The sequence below is a fragment of the Glandiceps talaboti genome, chromosome 1, assembly GCF_964340395.1.
Source record: "Glandiceps talaboti chromosome 1, keGlaTala1.1, whole genome shotgun sequence".
Taxonomy (NCBI): domain Eukaryota; kingdom Metazoa; phylum Hemichordata; class Enteropneusta; family Spengelidae; genus Glandiceps; species Glandiceps talaboti.
In genome coordinates, this window is record NC_135549.1 from 9,412,999 (window position 1) to 9,433,987 (window position 20,989).

Here is a 20,989-nt window from a genome sequence, read left to right on the forward strand (position 1 = left end):
CAAATGGAGTCACCTGACAGTAGAGTATTGTTACGGTTGAGGGACTGATTTTTTTTTTTGAATTTCACTGGATTCTATTCTTCTGTGTACATTGCATTCTGACATGTTATGCTCTGGACAGAGGTTTATGATCATAATAGTAATGATTATACCTACCACATTATTTGTTGATATATACAATGTCGTCATTTGCATTGTACGAGTGTCTTTTTCCAGCAACAAGTTAGCTGATGTAAGCTAAATACAAATGAAAACAAGACAGAAAATATTTACATGTTACAAAGCAAATAATAACTGGACAAATACATGTTAGATAAAGTCTGACTTTTTAAAAAAAAAATTTTGTGCTGGGAATTCCTCCCAGCGATTTTCTGTTATGCAGACAAATACAAACAAACAAACACAAATGCTACAGAGATCCATTCGGGTTTGGGACTATGTGACAGGGCTATCCTGCACGCTCCATATCACATTGCTGTGGAACTGTCAAGGCTTTCCCAGTCAGTCCATAGGCTATCCCAGAGTCAACCAGGCCCGGCAAACATAGCACCTGCGGGCTCCGTGTGACAATTAGACAATTATAAAAATTAGGGTCATTGCAAAAACTAACCATAGCTCCAACAACAATGTGGTTTTCCAATAATTGTACCAATTTCCTTTTACCCTGAAAGAAGGAAGGAAAAAGAAGGAAAATTGTCAACCTCCACATTCTCATGTAGTATCAAATGAAAGGAACCAAAAAAATGTGTGTAACCACAGGCACTGTAATATTTTATCTGTCTTTCATTTTGTAAATTGAGGAAATTTTCTGTAAAATACAAATTTACAAAATGGCAGCTAACAACATTATTATCATCTCACTCTTGATTTTATTATTGTTAGAAAGGACACATGGGGTAAATGGAGACTTGTACTAACTTTGTAATATCAAGTAGTCCTAACTGGTTCCCAAAATGAGCTTTTTGGAAATGATTTTAAGAAAAATGAAACAGTTACTTCTTTTGACACAATATTTGCACTTCAGGTTTTTCAGGTAGACCAACTGTTTATGGAGAATCCAATGTAGATAGATGTGATTTCAAGTAGACAGAACTATTGCATTGTCTCACCTCTGGTGTTGCCAAGTAATCTAGTGTTCCAGATAACAAAGAATCAAAAGCATGGTTGTTGGGTGCAAGAACTGTAAATGGTCCTTGGTTGTCATGAACTAACGAGTCCAAATCAGCCTCCTGGACAGTAAAAAAACCCAAGTTATTGTACCAACATTGAACGTAATTTGCTGACAATGTAGTTTTTAACTGAACCTAGATGATTAAGAAAAATTATCCAAATAAAGTGTAGAGTAATTATTGACAACATTGACGATACCATTGCCTGTAGTTTTGGGAACACATAAATCCATCACAAAAACACAAGTACACATGTCAAGTGTTACAAGACCATTGAAATAAGGTTTTTTTTTGAAATCATTTCATGATGGACATCATTCTTTATTCTAACTCACCTGAATCATTCCTTCCAGTCTGTTGAAGAGTCCTTCACTTTGTACCAACTCAAATATAGTTTTCTGCAAACAGAAATGACACATCAGTTAATATTCAAGGAAACTGAGGTCAGTTCTACTATAAGCAACAGTTGGTAACTTTCAGCAGCTCAATTTTCATTGACAAAAATGGATTTGTGTGTCTGGTCCAATTTTCAATCTTTTTAATTTGAAAGTTCTCTGCTTATCAATTAATGTTGTGTGTATTGGTTGAGTATACTGATCAAATGAAGTATATGTCATTACACAGATGGCAAACCCTCCTGTGTCTTGATGTAGCAAGATTACAGATACATGTATATATAATGCATTATAACATTGCAATACATACCTCATCATCACTTTGAACACGTGGCTCTACGTACAAGACTCTGTCTATCACATGGATCAGTCCATTTACTGCAGGGATGTTCCAATGTAGCAACCTCCCCTTTGCACTCCTGCCTTTCACCCTGTATCTCAGGAGAGTGGGATCCTACAATAAAGTGACCAATGTATTCATATCATAAGTGGGAGTGTTTCCTTTCATTTTTCAAGTGTTTAATTTCGCCAAAAGTTTCAAGTTTCATAATTCAAAATCCCCCACATCTCTTCATAATTTCACAAAGTATACTATGATAAACTATGAGCAGTAATGATAAGGATATTTTTGCCAAGATTTGTGAAGCCATCAAAGAAAGAACTGAGTTGACAGAATGTTCATGGATTCAGGACTTTGATTTCTTTAAGAACATTTCTATTTGCCAAGTCAGTTCTTAAATTTGCTTCCAAAATTTTTTTGAGATTTAATTTAAACTTCTTATTGACTCTGTTGGTAGAAATGTTTAAGATTGAATTGTTTCATATGAATTTGACTACTATTTTGGTACATAGCCATGACCAAGAACGAAAGGTAGATTTTACTCTCATCCCCACAAACTCTGACTCGGTAGATTGATTTTACTCTCATCCCCACAAACTCTGACTCGGTAGATTGATTTTACTCTCATCCCCACAAACTCCGACTCGGTAGATTTTACTCTCATCCCCACAAACTCTGACTTGGCAGATTTTACTCTCATCCCCGCAAACTCTGACTCGGTAGATTTTTCAGCACTATCTCCTTACCCTATCACTGGCAGAGACTTCAGCTGGCATTCCTGTTAAAGTATAGATTTCATCAGTACCATTCAGTACCTGTGTATGTAACTGAGCTGGAATGATGTGTAAACCATACAAGTACCTGCCAAAATCTGTTTCGGCTTCAGCCTGAGCCAACAGCTAAAATAAACATGAAAATGAAGGTAAAAGTTACATAACTATCAAACATTTCAACCAACTAGAATGAAATGATGTGTAAACAATAAAAATACCTGGGAAAATCTGTGGCTCCCTTTGAAAGAAATTATGATTTCCCAGTGTTTCATAGCCTTCATTTCTGGTCCAAAAGTTGTCTCTGAACAGCACTCCTAGTGGCCAAACTATGCAATCTTTTGTCTTTCAGATACCAGGACTATGGCATATTAGGATGACACAATTGCTTGTGTGATACATGATATCATATGAACAGCGCCCCTAGTGGCCAAACTATACAATCTTTTGTCTTTCTGATAACCAGAATATTATATATGAAGACACTTACATGTGTGTCTGCTTTGGCAAATGCATCATCATTAGGTACAAACACTGTGAAAAGTGGAGCATTGGTTAATAAGGAACCATGGGATTGTTGGAAAACTCTGATAGCTGTTGTCAGTTGACCCTGCAAGGGGTTATTTACATCACCATTCATGTCTAACAATTGCTGAAAAACAAGACAGAAAACTTTTAGTTGGCAGAGAAAATGAGGCAAAGCAGAACTGATCAATATTTACACAATCATTCAAATGTCATCCAAATCACAAAAACATCACCGACTTGGCAAATTTGGGATCACAATGTTCAAAGAGTCAGAATTTTTGCAAACCTTGTGAGTTGAGTTTTCACTTGTGTGGCACCTGTACAACATGATGTATAATTGTCTTTTGCAGATCAATCTCACTGGGTGCAATCACAACACAATAAACACAGTTTTAAGACAATGCTAACCTACCTGAATAATGTTTCCAATGCATTTGTCATCTTGCAGCATAAAGCCTTCCTTACATTGACAGTCAAATCCATAGGGCCCAAACATAGTACAGTCTGCATTGCGTTGACACTGGTTGTCACATACATCAATCAAACTACAACCAATACCATCTGTGTAGCTTTCATATCCCCACTTGCATTGACAATGAAACTATAAAAAAACAAACAATATGACATATCATACAATTCTTGGTACCTGTAGTAGCTGTTTACCTCATGCTAGATCCTAAGAGGGTCAAAATAGAACAGGAAGGTTGACTTATTCTCAAATGCACCTATAGTAATGTTTGAAGTGCATGGAGTGGAAGTTAAGGTGTTGACCAAGGAATCGAATGTTCATTATTTTATGATGCACCTATGCAGGAATATTCAGTTTCAGGTTCTGAGAATTACTTTCCTTGGTTGCCAGGAATGAGGAAAAAGATGAGTGGTATAGGGGACTGTGTCAGTAAGATTCCAAGAATAAATAGTGACAAAACTCTTTTATCACAAGTATTTTCCAACGACATGAAAAAAAAAATATTAATGGATTATATCAATATAGCTGTGCATGCTTAATCAAGAAATATTAGTAATGATTTTGAATGTTTTTCACTCATATTTTGAGCAATGTAGGAGCAATGAAAAAAGACATGCAATGACTTGTGTATGGTATACATTGATTCATTGATTCTATTATCAGAGTCACTGATGCACAGCTTATACATACTTCTTTCAATTTTGTCATCTCTATTGTATGGGGGTGCAATTTGAATAGTAAAGTTCCTGTATAGGTTCATGCAGGGGTAATAACAACAACAAAACACTCTGAACAGTGTGGGAAAATGCTATTATAATATAAAAAACTACCATTACTATATTACTATCTTACCTGTCCAGGTGCATCATAATGACATGTAGAGGAATTTGTAGGACAGCCACCATAGTTTGTACTGCATGGATTGATAGCTGTACATGTGATACCATCTCCTTCATAACCTTGCCTACATGTACAGTTGTGTTGGTTAGGGCCAGTATGTCTACAGTCAGCAGCTGGATCACAAAGACCTGGTGTCTCTATACACGGGTCAATTTCTGTCAATGTTACAATAATGACACTTATTATTACATACATTATATGTACTTGCAACAGTGCGCATGCATACTTGTGGAACCATATTTGCACTGCAGTGCAATACCAAAAACATTAATGCATACCTGCATGCAAATGATATGCAAATGAGGATACTATAATTCGTTCTACACGAAAGTACATGATCCCATACTGTCATATTTATGGAAACGTTTGTTTCTGATAAACATAGTACATATGTAATAATAACAGAACTCCATGCCACATGAGTTCCAGTGTGGATACTCAGGTATTTGCACTCATGCTTGCATTGTTTTCTGCTGCACTTTCAGTCACTACGCTCAGGTAAGTACTGCTGCAGAGAACACCTCAAGTATTTGTGCAAATACCCAGAGTACACCACATGCACTTGTCATGGTTTCTCACATGAGTGTTATGTTATCAATGGCAAAATAAGGATTACATGCGATCATGTCATTTTTCAGGACAAACTTTTAATACTATTTTGCCAGACAATTAACTTTCTCATCCAAAATTTAATCTAAATCTGACAAGTATTGTTTTTTTCTATCCTAGACTGTACTTACCTTGACAAACATTGTTTATCTCTTTGTATCCATCATCACAAGCACATGAATATCTTCCACCCTCCTCTAGCTGAGAGTCACAGTGGGAATTAGATGGACAGTTCGATGCCCTGCACTCATCACGTGCTGACATGTGAAAGTAAAAAAAATAGAGACTGAAATTAGTTTCAACTATTACTTAATTTATAAATTCCTTTTTAATTTGAGTTTATCCCTATGGCATGTAACCTTGGTAGCCAATTTGATGAAGGTAAACTTATTGAAAGTTAAAAAATCTCATTGAATATCAACTTGAAGAGCCTTGAAATCTCACGTTATGTTTCTATGCCAATGGTCCATACTACCTATGAATGACCTTGTAAAGGACCCAACAGTAATCTCAACATGTTTGACTAGACCACAGACAAAAGACCACAGACAGTGTCTATGACCAGACAAACATTGTAATTGTAATGACCCACTTCAATGACCTCTGGATGGCCATGAGGTTGACATTCAGGAGGTACTTCAAAAAAACCTGAGTATTTTAAATCTTTTCAATATTTGCTTTGGAAGCCAATAGAAAAGTAAATCTCTGATCTTGGAAGAGGTATTTGCCAGGGCAATTAGGAACACAACATGAACTGCTTGTTTACAATTTGATGTAAACGTATTCAAAGGTGGCACACCAGTCATACTACTACTATGGTGTAGTCAGCCATTGTACTTACGTGCATCACAGTTGTTCCCTACATAGCCTGGGAGACAGAAACAGAATCCTTGGCCTTCAATGCCCGATTGGCACACACCATAGACACACTGACAAACTGTAAGTCAAAGAAAATTTTTCCATGTAATCATAATACTAATCAGAAAGTATTGAACAAACACAAAATGCATATTGTAATTATGAAATGTTCATAGAATTCATCAAATATAATTATTGGTAACATTTTAGGAAATTTCCATAGTGCACAAAAAATGATCATATACTAATACATACAATGTATAAGTTAATTCTATGTGTTGTGTTAGTGTTTTTGCTAAGGTCTGGGAACCCAGAAGAAGGAATTCTCTTAAATTTGGAAGTTTATTTCTAAATTTATACCATAATTTTGATGGGAAACCCTGGTAAAATGCCTGTGGTATTTAAGGTCATTTTACCTGTTTACTGCCATCCTTACATGTAACAAAAAGTGTGTATTGTTTTGCTTTGATGATTATGACAGTCTCTAAGTGTTTCTCAAGTCTGGTTTTACATGAAATTTAAGAAACTGCTTTAAAGACCAAGAACTTTTCCTAAAACACAGTGACAACTTTGGCATAGATATAAAATTACAAGAAGGCATTTGGATCCTCTCAAAATGCTTCACAGAATTTCTTTTCTACTTTTTCTCTGACTAAATATCATTGTCCAGTTTCCATGTTTCTTTTGATGACCTGTTAAAATGTTGTTTTGTTTCCAGCATGACTGGAGTTATCAGACCCTGTCCCTGAAGAAACTGGTACAGTTTGATAAACAATTGTTCACTGTTTACCTATAGGTATAGTGTTTCTTGCTCAAGGCAATTGCTATTAAACCTATTTTCTTTTGAAAAAATCGGACACCTCATTAAGACAGTAAAAGATGATGATGCAACGCCCCCAATGAGATAGCATGTGTTTGGAGTCTATGACAAATGATAGAGGCATGACCCTTTAATTCTAAACTACTGTGTCAAGGCGGATGTAGGCTGTTTCATAGAACATGCTTGAAAGTGGATGAAAGTTGGGATGCAGTTATATAGTCCACTTTAGTTTTACAGTATAACACAAAGTCCATGCTATCCTGTTTTACAGTATAACACAAAGCCCATGCTGTCATGTTTAACAACACAGCATAAAGTTCAAGCTGTCCTGTTTTACAGTACATGTATAACATAAAGTCCATGCTGTCTTGTTCTGTTCTACAATATGTGGGATTCTCACCTGAAGTACACTGTGGTCCATACAGATTGGTTGATGCACATCTGTCACATGCTTCTCCCCCAAATCCATCCGTACAAGAACACACGCCACCCCCTGTAATTGTATCAGAACACCTTCCTCTACCATTACATGGGTTGTCTGAACCACCAGGACATTCTGAAAACAAATGATATATGATATTGTCAGGTCTGAGAACTATAATTTAATGGGTTGTCAGAAAACATTTATAGTATCTGGGGAATTTAATCACAGTGAAGACACAGTACCAGTAAATATTGAATTGTATTCTGGAACTGTTCAACTAATTTCACACCTTGGTGGTTTTCTTGTTTTTCTTGAAAATGTCTGCTAAGGTATGAAACAAGTTGAAGATTTACATCATTTTTGTATTTACTGTCAATTATACACGTGTATATAAAGCACCACAAACAAGAGTCCAGCTTTATGCTATATGGTATCACCAGTTTTATTAACCCCCAGCTGTTGAATTCAATTCATCACGTACAAAGTGTTAACTTGTAGATAAAAAAAGATTGATTGAGAAACACAAATTGTTTATGAGACACTTGAGCTGCACCACCATCTTATAATAATACATTGTAGATGATGCAATGACCCTGACACATTGACAGACACTGTCTAATTTTGATTTCACTGTGTCTCAAAAGTAAAACATACCCCCCACTTGTATCACTTGTATATGAACTGTATTTCAACAGAAATGTAGCTCCAATGTACCAAAATTTGGAAATTTACTTCCCCACCAAAAATAAAAATTATATGCAATAAAAGTGCACTGCAGGCAGCACTGCCTTTAACCTAAAACAGTTACATTTTTAGTATATATGACCTTTCTTTCAAATATCTCATTTATTTATCACCTAATTTATACAGTAATAAATGGATATTCTTTCAAACAATTTTAGTTATTTCAAAAAGTTTCTTATACAACTGAAGGTACTCCTCACAAATTGAAATGTGTGTACATCTGATACTAGACATTTAGACAATCGTAGGAAAAGCATATCTCCGGTAGTTCCTGCTTCGTGATTCGACAACTTTCTAAATTTGTTGAGGATGAGGGTACAACAGTTCTAAATTTGACCAAATCTAAACTTTGTCTTCCTGACTATAAGAATATCACACAAGTCTCCGGCCTCCACTTCCTTCTGCAAATCCTTGATAGTGGGGTCATTTTTGGAAACTGGAAATAACATCCATTTAGCAGGCCAACACCTAAATAAACATATTTGCACCATGGACCTTCTATTTTACAATGTTTTTGTGGCTAAACGGTACTCTAACAGGAATGGAGAATATTGTTCCTGTTTTAGCATCCAACATACATGTATAGTGTGCATCCTACATAGATGTACAATCTATTACTTGAGGGAATGATTCATTGGAATGGTCCGTTACAGTGATATGTGACTAAAATAAACTTTGAAGTCTTCAACTCACTCTAGCCTAGCTGTTACTTGAGGGTGCAAGTTTATTCATTGCAAAAATCCATTTCCATAAAACATTCTTACAAGGGTTGATATCCATTAGACTATAAATCATGGCCTGATACAAGGTGATGAAGTGAGTTTCATACAAATCATATTGCTATCGGTATCAGCTGTTGACTGCAAGTAAATCACTTGATGCTATAGAATGGAATCAGCTGGCTGCTTGGTACTACACATACACGTATATATATGCAACAAAAAAAACTTTAGAATTTGTTACTGGAGAAGAGCAAAATATTTGCCTGAGAAATGACCACTGTATTGAAAACATGGCTGATTTATTTTGAAGTTGTTGTATCAACATTAACACAACTACACTAACAGTACTGATATCAACACTAACACAACTACACTAACAGTTCTGGTATCAACACTAACACAACTACACTAACAGTTCTGGTATCTGCAAAACCATCTTTGCTGATATCTCCATGCTTCCGACAAAGTTTTATAAACAGTACTGTAACAGCATATACATATTAAAGTTATAATCTCTAACAAATTTGAGGTTGGTATATTTTTATACAAAAGCGTAATATCATAAGATTACGGGGTTGACATCATTATGGTAACATTTTGAGATTGTCCAGGTCAACCTACATAACTTTGGTAAAGTATACCCAACAAGAAATGGCAAGGATGCCATCAGTTTGGACATTCGTTGCAATGATTCAATACACATATGATGGACTAAGTGATAGCAATGATTTAATGCATGTATGGTAACAAAGTGACGGAAAAAGCAATTACAATTAAGACTGATGGCTGGTCCTGAACTTGTTGTCATTGCAGGAGACGTACTCTGGCACCTTTCCTGTCACTCTCAACATACCAATTTCATGTTGTAATGTAGTCTGTAAGGTACGCCGTGACGGGCGCCCTCAAACATTGGCCAACCCCTGTGAGAGGAGGCCGGTGAGGGCGAAACGTCACAACGAATCTTACAGTCTAGTTGTAATGAAGAACGATTAGTATTCATAGTTTCTGGTATGGTTGTGAAATGATTGCCTCTTAACCCATCTTTCAACTTCTCTATAATTGTCAATCTGACTGGTGGAGATCCGTTATGCTATAATTTAGTCTACAGTTCATAGCATCATTATTACATGTATCAACTTCCCTTTTTCATTTCAACTCATCATTGTTATTGTTCAGAGTCAGAGTATGAAATTAAATCTGCCTGAGTTCCTATGGTACAAGGGATGGAAATCTATTAGTAAGTAAGTAACTTTAATTACCAGATTTCCTCTCAAGTACCAGGGTTCTCAAACTTTTACATGTAACAAAAACATGTTTACAGTGTGTGTCATTATGCCAGTGCATTGTCACACAGATTCCAAGGTTGTTTTGGGTTCAGAGATATAAACGAAACATATGACCACTATTTAGAATTGAGTATTTGAAGATAATCATACACGCCTACTTGAGTTGAGTTGAGTTTTATTTGGGTAAAAATTAAACAAGTACATATTAAAATACAAAGTATAAAAATCACTGAGGATAAAACATAAAAGTATTTTTAAAACACTTGTTTTCAATGTGGTCCTCCTAGGGGTATTCAAAATGCCATGGCAATAATGGTACCAAAAAAATTAAAATGTATTACAGAAAACATGACAAAGTACCAAATAGAGTTATAAAATACACACTGATTACACCCACAATTAAAAAGAGGAAGGACTAAAATGGTAAAAAATATTATGTTCTTTAACCTCTAGTTTGTTCCATAGAAAAGATTTGACATGACTTTTAAAACTATTTTTTTGTATGAGATTGTTTCACTGAGAGTGGGAGACTATTCCAAAGACCAATGCCTGTGTAGGCGAATGAACTCTTACCCATACCACTGACTCTTGGAACTACACATGACAGTTCACAGTTGGTACATATACATTATACATGTAATATTTTCTAATGTCTGTCCTCAATACCCTGGTATTTGTAATGTCGTACGCATATACTCCAAAGAACAACAGTAAAAACATGGGCAATCTAATAAAAATCTGACACTTTTTTTCAGTTTGATATATTTTGACTAAATTCATAAAGAGTCTCCGCCTAACATGACTACCATCATTATGCTTGACTTCTTTGATGTAAATGTATGCAAATAATAACCTTACTGTGAACTAGCTAGGAGACAATTCAAAACCATTCAACTACCAGTATACAATGTTGAAAGTGATGAATGGGAGATGGCACTACATGGTACTGTATTGTACCTACTATGCTTCACTACATGTATGTCAATACAGTATATCTTGTGTAACCATTATTACTGATCAGACAAATACCAAACCCCAAAAAACTTTATACGTTTCAGATAATTGACCAACACAAAAACATTTTCACACAAAGAATATGACAACAAACTTTCAGATAAAACATGCACAAATACAAACAACTGAAAAAATGAACTTTGGTTGAACATTTACAGTCAAATTTTTTAACTAGTTTTTGTAATTTTTTGTAATTGTTAGAAATTTCTTTAGAATTGACATACATAATTAACTACAGGAGTAAATAATACCAATAAACAGTTCAACTGCAGTTGAAAATGACAATTTTGTACATGTTTGTATGAAGCTGAAGGTCACTTCTTTTCTGAAGTACAAATGTACAGTACGCCAGGTTTTACTTTACTTTGACTTGACTTTTTGCAACCCTCATCCAATGTTTAAAGTGATAGCAAATCAAAATGACTTCCTACATTTACAAATTTGTATGTAAAGACAGCAAGCCTAGCTTTAATAGGACCTATATGGAGTGAATTTCATATGAAGGAAAGCAAAGTAAAATGCATTACATGTATAGCACTACTAGTACAGTATGACTGGTTCATACCAAAACTGACCAATGCTAGCTACATGTGGTATTCCTGTTTTTGAAAGGAAATATCTGAATTCATAGCATCATGATTTATGACTCATACTCTCTTTTGCATCACTGTAGTGAAAAGTTGAAAAAGATTTTTGAAAAAAAAATATATCAATTTTAGAACTCTTCAAAAATATTACAACTTCTAAATTAAAATTAATGTTGATATCATAATGACAACCCTGTGTATTTCTACAGAGTTACCATTAATAATGACAGTGTATGTGTCTATGATCTAGAGCTGCAATAATTTAGATATGGAAATCACCAAAATGAGAGAAAATAACTAAAACTGCTGAGCTACCCACAACATTTTCAGCCATTTTCTTTCCATGGCCATGGTGGCTGCCATGATGTCATAATTTTCTGAAAAGAATTGAAACTCATCTGTCAAAAATATGAAAACTAGAACGTATAGCCATCAAACTTATGGGGCATTCCTGTGGAGAACAGCACTTGTGAGACCAAACTAACATACCAGTAATCCATTAAGACAATTTGAAACAAATCAAATGGTAAGAGTCGTAATTCCCCTACTGAGCAGGTCAAAATGAAGTATTGTGATTCTTCATATTGCAGTCACACACATAGAGATATCTTAAGTGTTAAAGCCTTTACCCTCTATACAGAAAGTGGTAAGAACTTTCACATGTTGACCAAGCAAACATCAGAAACCTTTGTGTATGCATCTTTTTTGTCAATGATAAACAGTGCTTTGACTATGCCGACAGTGTGTTGTTGAAATTAGAACGAGTTGAATAGCTATTGAATAGTACACAGTTCAACATTAAAAATATGTCAGGTCTAACTCAATGGATATTTTTATCAAATGACTGTTACGTCCATTGTCTATGCTCGCTTTATGTACAAGACCTAGATTCTTCTGCACCCAGTTGTGTACACAATTTCTGTAAGTCTCAAACCACAGAGATTAGCCCCTGTTTGCACTGTATATGCATAGCTTGAGACAATTGGTATACTCATAGACACTACACGAAAGGGTCTATGGTATATACTCAAATAAAGTCAGGTTACCCAAGGACACATTGTTATTTAAATTAGACTTCTTTGCATAAAGATACTCTGATGGCATGGAAGGCACGACTTTCCAATGCCTCATGGCTATAAACCCGGATATCATTAGTAACCTCAGTTTCCTGGTTCAGTGTTTTTTAATTTCAACTTCACTTTCCATCAATTTCCATTGTAAGGGTGCAAAAGTTATAGATAATTATTTTTATCTGTTGGTTTCTTCAAAACCATATTTTACACACTCAATGTACTACCGGATATTACACATGAATGCATAATGTATTAAAAACAAATGTATAATTAGGACAATTCTTGAGACACGCAGGAAATTTATGAATCGTGTAAGGTAATATTTGCAATACATATACTTCTCATTTTTTTCATTCTCCATATAATTTCCTGTGTACAGTCATGTAAATTTTTGTTTGGTTTTGTATGTTACTGATGAGCAGTAATGCTCAAGGTGAATAAATAATTGTACTGAATACAGATCCTGAGCACAAGAGGAAGAAACCATACATTGTACAGTTCGGGGTTCAACCCATAGTTTTGGAGAATACATAATGTATCTACAGGTGTACCAGTCCTTCTAATAAATTTATAGAAATATTAGCTCCTGCATATACACTTTATATAAAAAATAGATTGATATTCAAAGTGAGGTAAGAAATCAAATCAGATTAAATCAATTCACAGATTTTAATTATTATATTTGTACGTAGAAATTGAAATAGTGATTAATAGTCATAAATACAATGATCAGTCATATGAGTCTGAAAAAACTTAAAGAAGAAGTTTGATCAACTAACTTCCTCCACTCAAGGTTGTCCTTTTAATTCATTGCTAAATAAGGACATGGCCAGTCCAGGATGTCAAGTTCTAATCTGAAGGGCATGTGACCTTTCAAATTCAATGTCACCTATAGGCTGTCAAGGTTTGAACTCTGGTGATTGTGATAATGTGATTATAAATACAGCGTTTCTTGTCTTTTTGGCCTTTAGATTACAAGTTCTCTTTGTTGATGCAAGTATACAATGTTTACAAGTATATATTATATACATCAATTTATGCCAATATTCAGAAAAGGCGGCATACATACCGTTTACTGTATTTGGATGGGATTTCATCATAGAAATGGATGACGTTTAGGATCTATTTGCAATACTTTGAGGAGTGTTTGAGATGAGCAGGTCTTGGTGAGAACTTTCTGACAAGGTTTACTTTTATACTGAGCTACTACTTACATGCAGACTGTTGAAAAGTCACAAGCCAAAAGTGTTGAAACGAAAAAAAGTGAAATTGAGCATCATGATACCCTTCAGAACTGCTATCATCTTGATTACGATTTACAAATGTACATGCAAACTTTTAGTTTTCCACATTCTAATTTCTAATGAACAATAAGAAGATAAATGGTTTGATAAAATCTTAACATTCAAGGAACAAATGGCTTGAACTGGCAATTATGCACTTCTTATCATTATACAGCATTCTTCTAAATGGGTATCTATCTGAAAATACTTTAGCTATGTGTCAATACTGGCACATGTACATTGTAAATCTAGAATGTACAAGTGTGAATGCATTGTAAATGGGTAGATATTTTAACAAAGGCAAAGGAACATCTAGAAAGACTGTCTCAGACATGTGCCAAAACATCTATGATGTACACTGTACATGAGTTCATGCTTCTAGAAAAGACTATCCTTAATTATGTAAATACATGTACATGGCATGCTTGCCAGAGAGGCTGTCTGAGAACTTGCATGGTAAAAGACACTGGTGAGAAATTCTGATCATGCTCTTTGGTAAGTTATAACTTTTCCTGTACATTCAAATTGTTTGGCAGCTAATACCTTGCAAGATGACAAATGACTGTAAATTTATCATAATTAGCAATATTACAACACCAAAGTTGCCGACATCATATTTAGATACTTGAAACCACCTGTTGTTAAGGGCATTGACAGGTCCTCTATTACACTTCATAAGTCACATACTCAATCATAGCAACTTCACACCTCATTGAATAAATGAAATTCATCTCCCCATGTCTGGCTGAAGTGTTAAAGAAAACAAACGCTTCCTTTGATGTGGTTAATTTAATGAATCTGTACCAGGGGTTACCCTAGATGATGAAATAATACATATTTACAAAACTCCCTCAGCTATCATCAATAATCCTAAGTTATTACATGTACACCCTTTCAACTCCAGCTGCACACAGAAAATTGGAGCTGCTTGAGCACAGTTATGAGATACTCTAGACGAATTTCATTTTGGTGGCTTTTGTTTGATCTTTGCACTCTGACGTGATTACATACCACTTCTTTGGTGATCCACCACGTCCATACAATGTTTTGTAATATTTTGAGAGTTGAATACTGCCGATGTTGAGTTTCGTACAACAAAACAGAAATCTCTTAGCATGGAGTGGTGATTCATGACGAAAGGTGAAGAGTTTATGAATGAAAAGATTCAATACTGGTCAGTGAGAATGGCATTATCTTTGATTTTTTTGTGTGATATTATAATTGAAAACAGTGAGTATTATAAATTACCCTCTTAAACATCTCCATTTGCATACATTCTCAGAGCTTGCCATTTTGAAGGGAAATCAAAATAATCACATTAATAACTGTTATGTTGTGAATTGAGTGCTCACATATCTTTGTTCCTTTTAAGCCACCACTATCATTCCTTCTGATAGAAGAAAACTGAACTATAAATTCTACATAGTAGCCTTGTGATCAGAATATATTGCCATTGTTTTAAAAAATGTCTTCCATTTTTAATAGTAAATTCACATTCCAGTAATATCACATGAAAAAAACCACTATCACAGACATACGTTCAAATTAATACTAACAAATTACATTATGTGCCATCACTGGGGTTCAGCTTTTTGAAACACTTTTTTTTGAGCCAAGGGGAAAGCATGAAAATGCACTCACAGCTGCATTGATTCTACTCCATTAACAACACACTGAGATCTAGTCAATCAAATATCAGTGTTGGGGGTTTATGGTAATGTCAGCAAACTTGTCAGAAGACAACCACTCTTATCACAAATTCTAAGGTGTTTGATATTGGCATGTCAGAATAAGAATAGTATCTAGGTTAGGTGGTATCTGCCTACTTGTGCCTGCCTACCAGCTTGCTGGGACCATCTAGCCTCCTTGTACCACCTACCACCTACCAGCACCGTACCACCTACATTGTACCAGCACCCTCATTATACAGACTACATTTGTACCAGCACCCTCCTAATGTACCAACTACTGTAGCCTCCTGGTACTAACCAGTCTCCTTGAAACCTACCAGCACCCTCCTTGTACCACCTACATTGTACCAGCACCCTCCTTGTACCAAGTACATTGTACCAGCACCCTCCTCACACCAACTACTGTAGCCTCCTGGTACTAACCAGCCTCCTTGTACTACATTGTACCTACCAGCACCCTCCTTGTACCAAGTACATTGTACCAGCACCCTCCTCACGCCAACTACTGTAGCCTCCTTGTACTACATTGTACCTACCAGCACCCTCCTTGTACCAAGTACTGTAGCTTCCTTGTACCAACTAGCCTCCTGAACCAAATCTATCATAGAATTGAACCATGTTGTGGGGTCACACTGATCATGTAATTTCATTAGATAGATTCAGGCTAATATATATGTACCAATGGATAGATACTAACTTAAAGATAGCCAGCACAGGACTACTGGGATATATATGATTGTGACGCACACATGTATGTTTGTAACATCACAGAATACAAACTTTTCTAAAACCTTACAGTGGTTGAGGTATTATTAGTATTTGATACACCATTGGGTAACTGGTTATTGTTAGCTGAGGGGTTAAAAACCATTGACAAAATAGTCTTACCACTGTAGTCCAGTCAAGCCTGTGTTTGGGTTCGATTAAATTTGCCAGGCTTTAAATTTGTTCGGGGAAAGAGTGTTGTTCGGTTTGAAGTTTTCCCTAGGGTCAGTTTCCTCCTGCACTAACACCGAACCCACGAGGGATTGCCATCACTGACTTCTTGGGAGGCAAGTTGATAAAGTTTACTTTAAATAAAGACTAAAACATCATCACAATTCTGAACAACAATGGACACTAAAAAAGACTACAAACAAGCTGTTATATGCAAAGTTCTGAGAGATTTTAGGGAAATTGATTATTAATATCAGGAAAATTTGGTCCTTGAGGCATAGTCTATCTAAAACCAGTTTAGATGTCTTTGTTGAAATCATACAGCTTAAAGACAAGGCTGTGACTTCAGTGGAAAAGGAATTACAAAGTTATACTCAGACCATGTGTAGTCATTGGACTTAAAAGCTGAACCTGGTCATTCAAATCAAACTGTTGTCATGGAAACACCAATGATTAAATACCACATATGGAAAATTATACAGATATACGAATATTATATTAATCAAATCATAGCTATTAATTAATACAGTATATTATTCATAAATATCATATTTAATACTTGAAATGAACAAGTTTTCAGGAATATTAATATCCTTAGTTTGAAAGGGGAAATATTTCTAACTAAGCCTACCAGATTACAAGTACTACCTTTATATTACCGTTTATAGTGTTATTGGTATAGTTTTTCAGTTCCTTCTACTTTAAATAGCAGTATTTCATGATAGAGGAAACTATGGAAGTTGCAATCTGAAATGGTAGGATTTTCATACTGTTCATTTGTTACCGCTAGCTTTTAAAACTTCCTTGGTAGATTTTCAGTCATTCTGATTAATATAAATAATACATTGCAAGTCACTTCTGAGTCTACACAATTTTATGAGATACATATTACAATTTTGAACAAATGCAATTAGTGCCAAAAGTATATTATATTGCAGGTACCATTTGCCCTGTGCATTGCAATCAGTGGTTTCTAAGTTCACTTCTACTAAGCCAACACCCTAGGGTAAGGTACTCTAATTGGACAAAGTGAGATATAGGATCACATTATGAGTAGGAAACAGGCAGTTCCTTTTCTATTCCCACCCTATTCCTGCCTTATCCTTGTCAAAAGTTCACACACTGCAGTTACATCCAACTTCCTTCCCAGGGTGGCAGGATATTTGGTGTTTTCAGACTTCCTATCACTGTAGGACTTCCAAATTTCTAATAATAACATTGCTAAATATATCTTGAAGAGAGACAATTCAATGTGCATATATACCTTACACAATCAAGTTTTATCAACGTGCACACTGTGACACATCAAAAATGGGTATTCTACGGAAATGCTAGAATAGCACTACAACTGCTACAAAATTCAAATATTTCCAAATCCAACTGGTGGCCCTACTTTTACTATGTGTCTGTTTATTGAGCTCAGCCATGCTTTTTATGACATAACTAGGGTGTCTTTTACTTTCCTTTGTGGTAAAACTCAATGTGGCTCTTTCTACTTATTTCTACGTTTCTGCTAAATTCAAATTGATTATGTTATTATATTCAAAATATGAATTTATATAGTAATATTAGTATACTAATTATTATACTTGACTATCTTAAATGAAGACACGCAATAATACAGGGATAATAAGAAATATATTCGTATAAACTGAAGTCAAATTTTGTTAAAGAGCGCTCCATGTTTCAATCCTGTTTTATTTATCATCTTAATAAAGATCTACATGGGATCATTTTTTTGTTCTGGGCCAACTTATTCTAAAGCTCCACCAATCAATGACATCAAAATCAAGATTTTAATCATAAACCAAGGTGGGTCTTCATTGGTTGTTTTTAGTTTGACTGCATTATGCAATACAAATAACTTGTACATTTGATTTTACTTTATCCATAGACCCTACACATGTAGGGTCTGAGCATTATCTTTACCGTGATACCTTACGATTTACAACCAGTGTAGATTGCTTGACTACAAAATTGTCTGCTACACACATTTCTGGCGAATTTGTTGCATAATGAAATTCTAAAGCTCACTATGAATGGCAAATCAAATATTTAAAAGCCCATATGTGTAGGAGTAATAATGACAGATAGTCTGACTGATCAATACAAAAATGTTTGTAGACCACTTGTCCTTCAGAAGTTACAAACATGAGTAATTCCTGAATATTTTGGTTGCCAAGAATATTAGATAAACATGGTGTATATAAAAGCGCAGGGGTTATCACATTCATGATAATGCAAAAACGTTAAATGTCATATTTTTGAATGATGTACCACTCGAATTCATTGTCGCTATAAGTAATTATCTCTACCTGAGTCCTCTGTTTAAACTGAATCAGTCTGTTTATGAATCCTGCTTTAACTAATGGGTGGGATGAAAACAATTCATCTGCCAGGAAAAAGGTTCAATTGAAAAACTTAAAATTTACACCTCATTACTACTACATGCTGTACTGAGTTTACTGACTTTACATTGTCTTTCTGACAGCATTTCTTTGGATCACAGACTTAAAAAACAACTTCATGTTCTACCATGGCCTCTTTAAAAAATATGACTTTTTATCTCTCTGGGGAAGATAAATCATTTCAGATATGCACTTAAATCAAACGGTGTGAAGTGAATAGCTTGACAGAAAGATTCAATATCAATCCTTATAGATACCCTCTAAAATTTTATATCAATCTCATGTGACCAAAACTTATATGATCAAGTAGCTGATCAAGTAACTAAGCGTTTGTTGTGATTTTGAGTTTTTTTTCCTGTTAGTTGTGCTTTTTTCATTGTTGTTTTCTGGTTAAATGACAGAGTGAAAAAAGCACAAAATTAGGGGGGGGGGGGACTCAAATCACTCAATGCTAAAATTATTACAGCTACTGATCTTGGGCCCTACACAATTCTGATTCATTTCTGGAATAATTTTTGTCCAAGTTTGAGAGAAAAGGGAGTAACTGTCTGTTAATAAAATTGTGATTTTTTCCATCGTTTGTTTTCATTGTATATAATTACATCGCGACCATTGGGTCTTTTATCTTGGCAAAAACATTACATGGGAAAAATGACAATGCATCCACACAACAATTCCTACATCATCCGACCTACTTCAAATGACACTGCCACAGGGTAGTGTTAACACAGCGCCCTGATCAATACACGTACATATCTCTATAACATTTTCAACTTAAAAGACGAGTATTAATGCAAACGTTTAGTACATATCAAAGACATGGAACTGTGAAAGGTTGGACGACAAGTATTCCAAATTAGTACGAATTATATCGGAGATATACCCCTATAGATGTCACCCATTCTCACCATGTACAACAAATAACAACAGTTTCTGTGAAGAATCCGGAAGTAAGACCGTGTTCCTGTTACCTAAGCAGTTATCTATGATAGTGCTAGCAAGCTACGTACCTTGGCACTGAGGTCCCCAATGGCCGTCACAGCATTCCACTATTAAGTACGTATCTTCACATTGGTGACGACAGCCTAACACTTCGACAACATGGTCGAGTACTCGAAGAGAGTACGTGCAATCTCTCATTCCCTGACCAGTTGTGACAGCCTGAGTACCGACTGGACACATGCTCGGTTCACTTATTTCACATTGCATGCACTCCGTGTACGATATCCTCGAGTTCGTGTAATCACAACGGCCATTAATTCCTCCGTTATCATCCTCGTCATCACTCTGTGGCTCTTCTCTTGTATCTGGTTGCGGTCTTTCATCCGATTCCGACTCTGGGTGCCGGAGAGGATGTGAGCCATGACCAATTCCATGTCCCCTACCCCACAACACAACAGGTAATGTACCCCACGTACAAATAAACAGTAGCCAAATCCTCACTCGGAATTCCATGGCTCGTCGCCTAAATACGGTCATAATAATAACATAACAAACGTCAATCTACTAAAGAGACACTGGAATGGCTAATTCTGTGCTAAAAGTTTGGATAGGACTGAAATCTATTGCATCGTTACACAAATACATGCGTACGAACCAGTGTACGATTGACTTTCACTACTTTGAATAGGTATCAGCTTGTGTCAGTGTACATCTGAAAGTCACATGACATAGCTCGCCCAATAACAAGTAAGTGTGGTCGTTTCCTTTCCCACACTGTGTCAAGGGCTAATTCGGAAAGTGACCTGAAATCTTTTATCAAACAGTTGCAGGGGGCGATTATTTCGTCACAAATCTGTGACTCACAGTCTTCCAACTCGAGAAAAAGTCACAAACAGTAATACGGAAAATGGACTGCAAATGAACCACACGCAATACAAATATTACTGAAAAAACACACGCATCCACAACAAATATGTTTTCATTGTTTCCGTAATGTCGAAACTAATACAAACTTTAAAAA

General features: G+C 35.5%; 1 protein-coding gene across 1 annotated transcript in view; it reads right to left on the reverse strand.

The window, feature by feature from the left end:
* LOC144432824 (stabilin-2-like) overlaps positions 1–20,627 on the reverse strand; it is a 59,480-nt gene extending 38,853 nt beyond the window's left edge. Inside the window, exons 1-13 of the mRNA XM_078121116.1 lie at positions 20,037–20,627; positions 7,259–7,414; positions 6,022–6,117; positions 5,312–5,437; positions 4,524–4,726; positions 3,615–3,803; positions 3,165–3,326; positions 2,651–2,803; positions 1,875–2,018; positions 1,505–1,567; positions 1,110–1,229; positions 611–664; positions 157–237 (exon numbers count right to left, since the gene is read on the reverse strand). Of these exons, the coding sequence (XP_077977242.1) occupies positions 157–237; positions 611–664; positions 1,110–1,229; positions 1,505–1,567; positions 1,875–2,018; positions 2,651–2,803; positions 3,165–3,326; positions 3,615–3,803; positions 4,524–4,726; positions 5,312–5,437; positions 6,022–6,117; positions 7,259–7,414; positions 20,037–20,505 (2,016 nt within the window). The 5' untranslated portion in view covers positions 20,506–20,627. The remainder of the gene's footprint in view (positions 1–156; positions 238–610; positions 665–1,109; positions 1,230–1,504; positions 1,568–1,874; positions 2,019–2,650; positions 2,804–3,164; positions 3,327–3,614; positions 3,804–4,523; positions 4,727–5,311; positions 5,438–6,021; positions 6,118–7,258; positions 7,415–20,036) is intronic.
* Between the last annotated feature and the right edge of the window lie 362 nt (positions 20,628–20,989).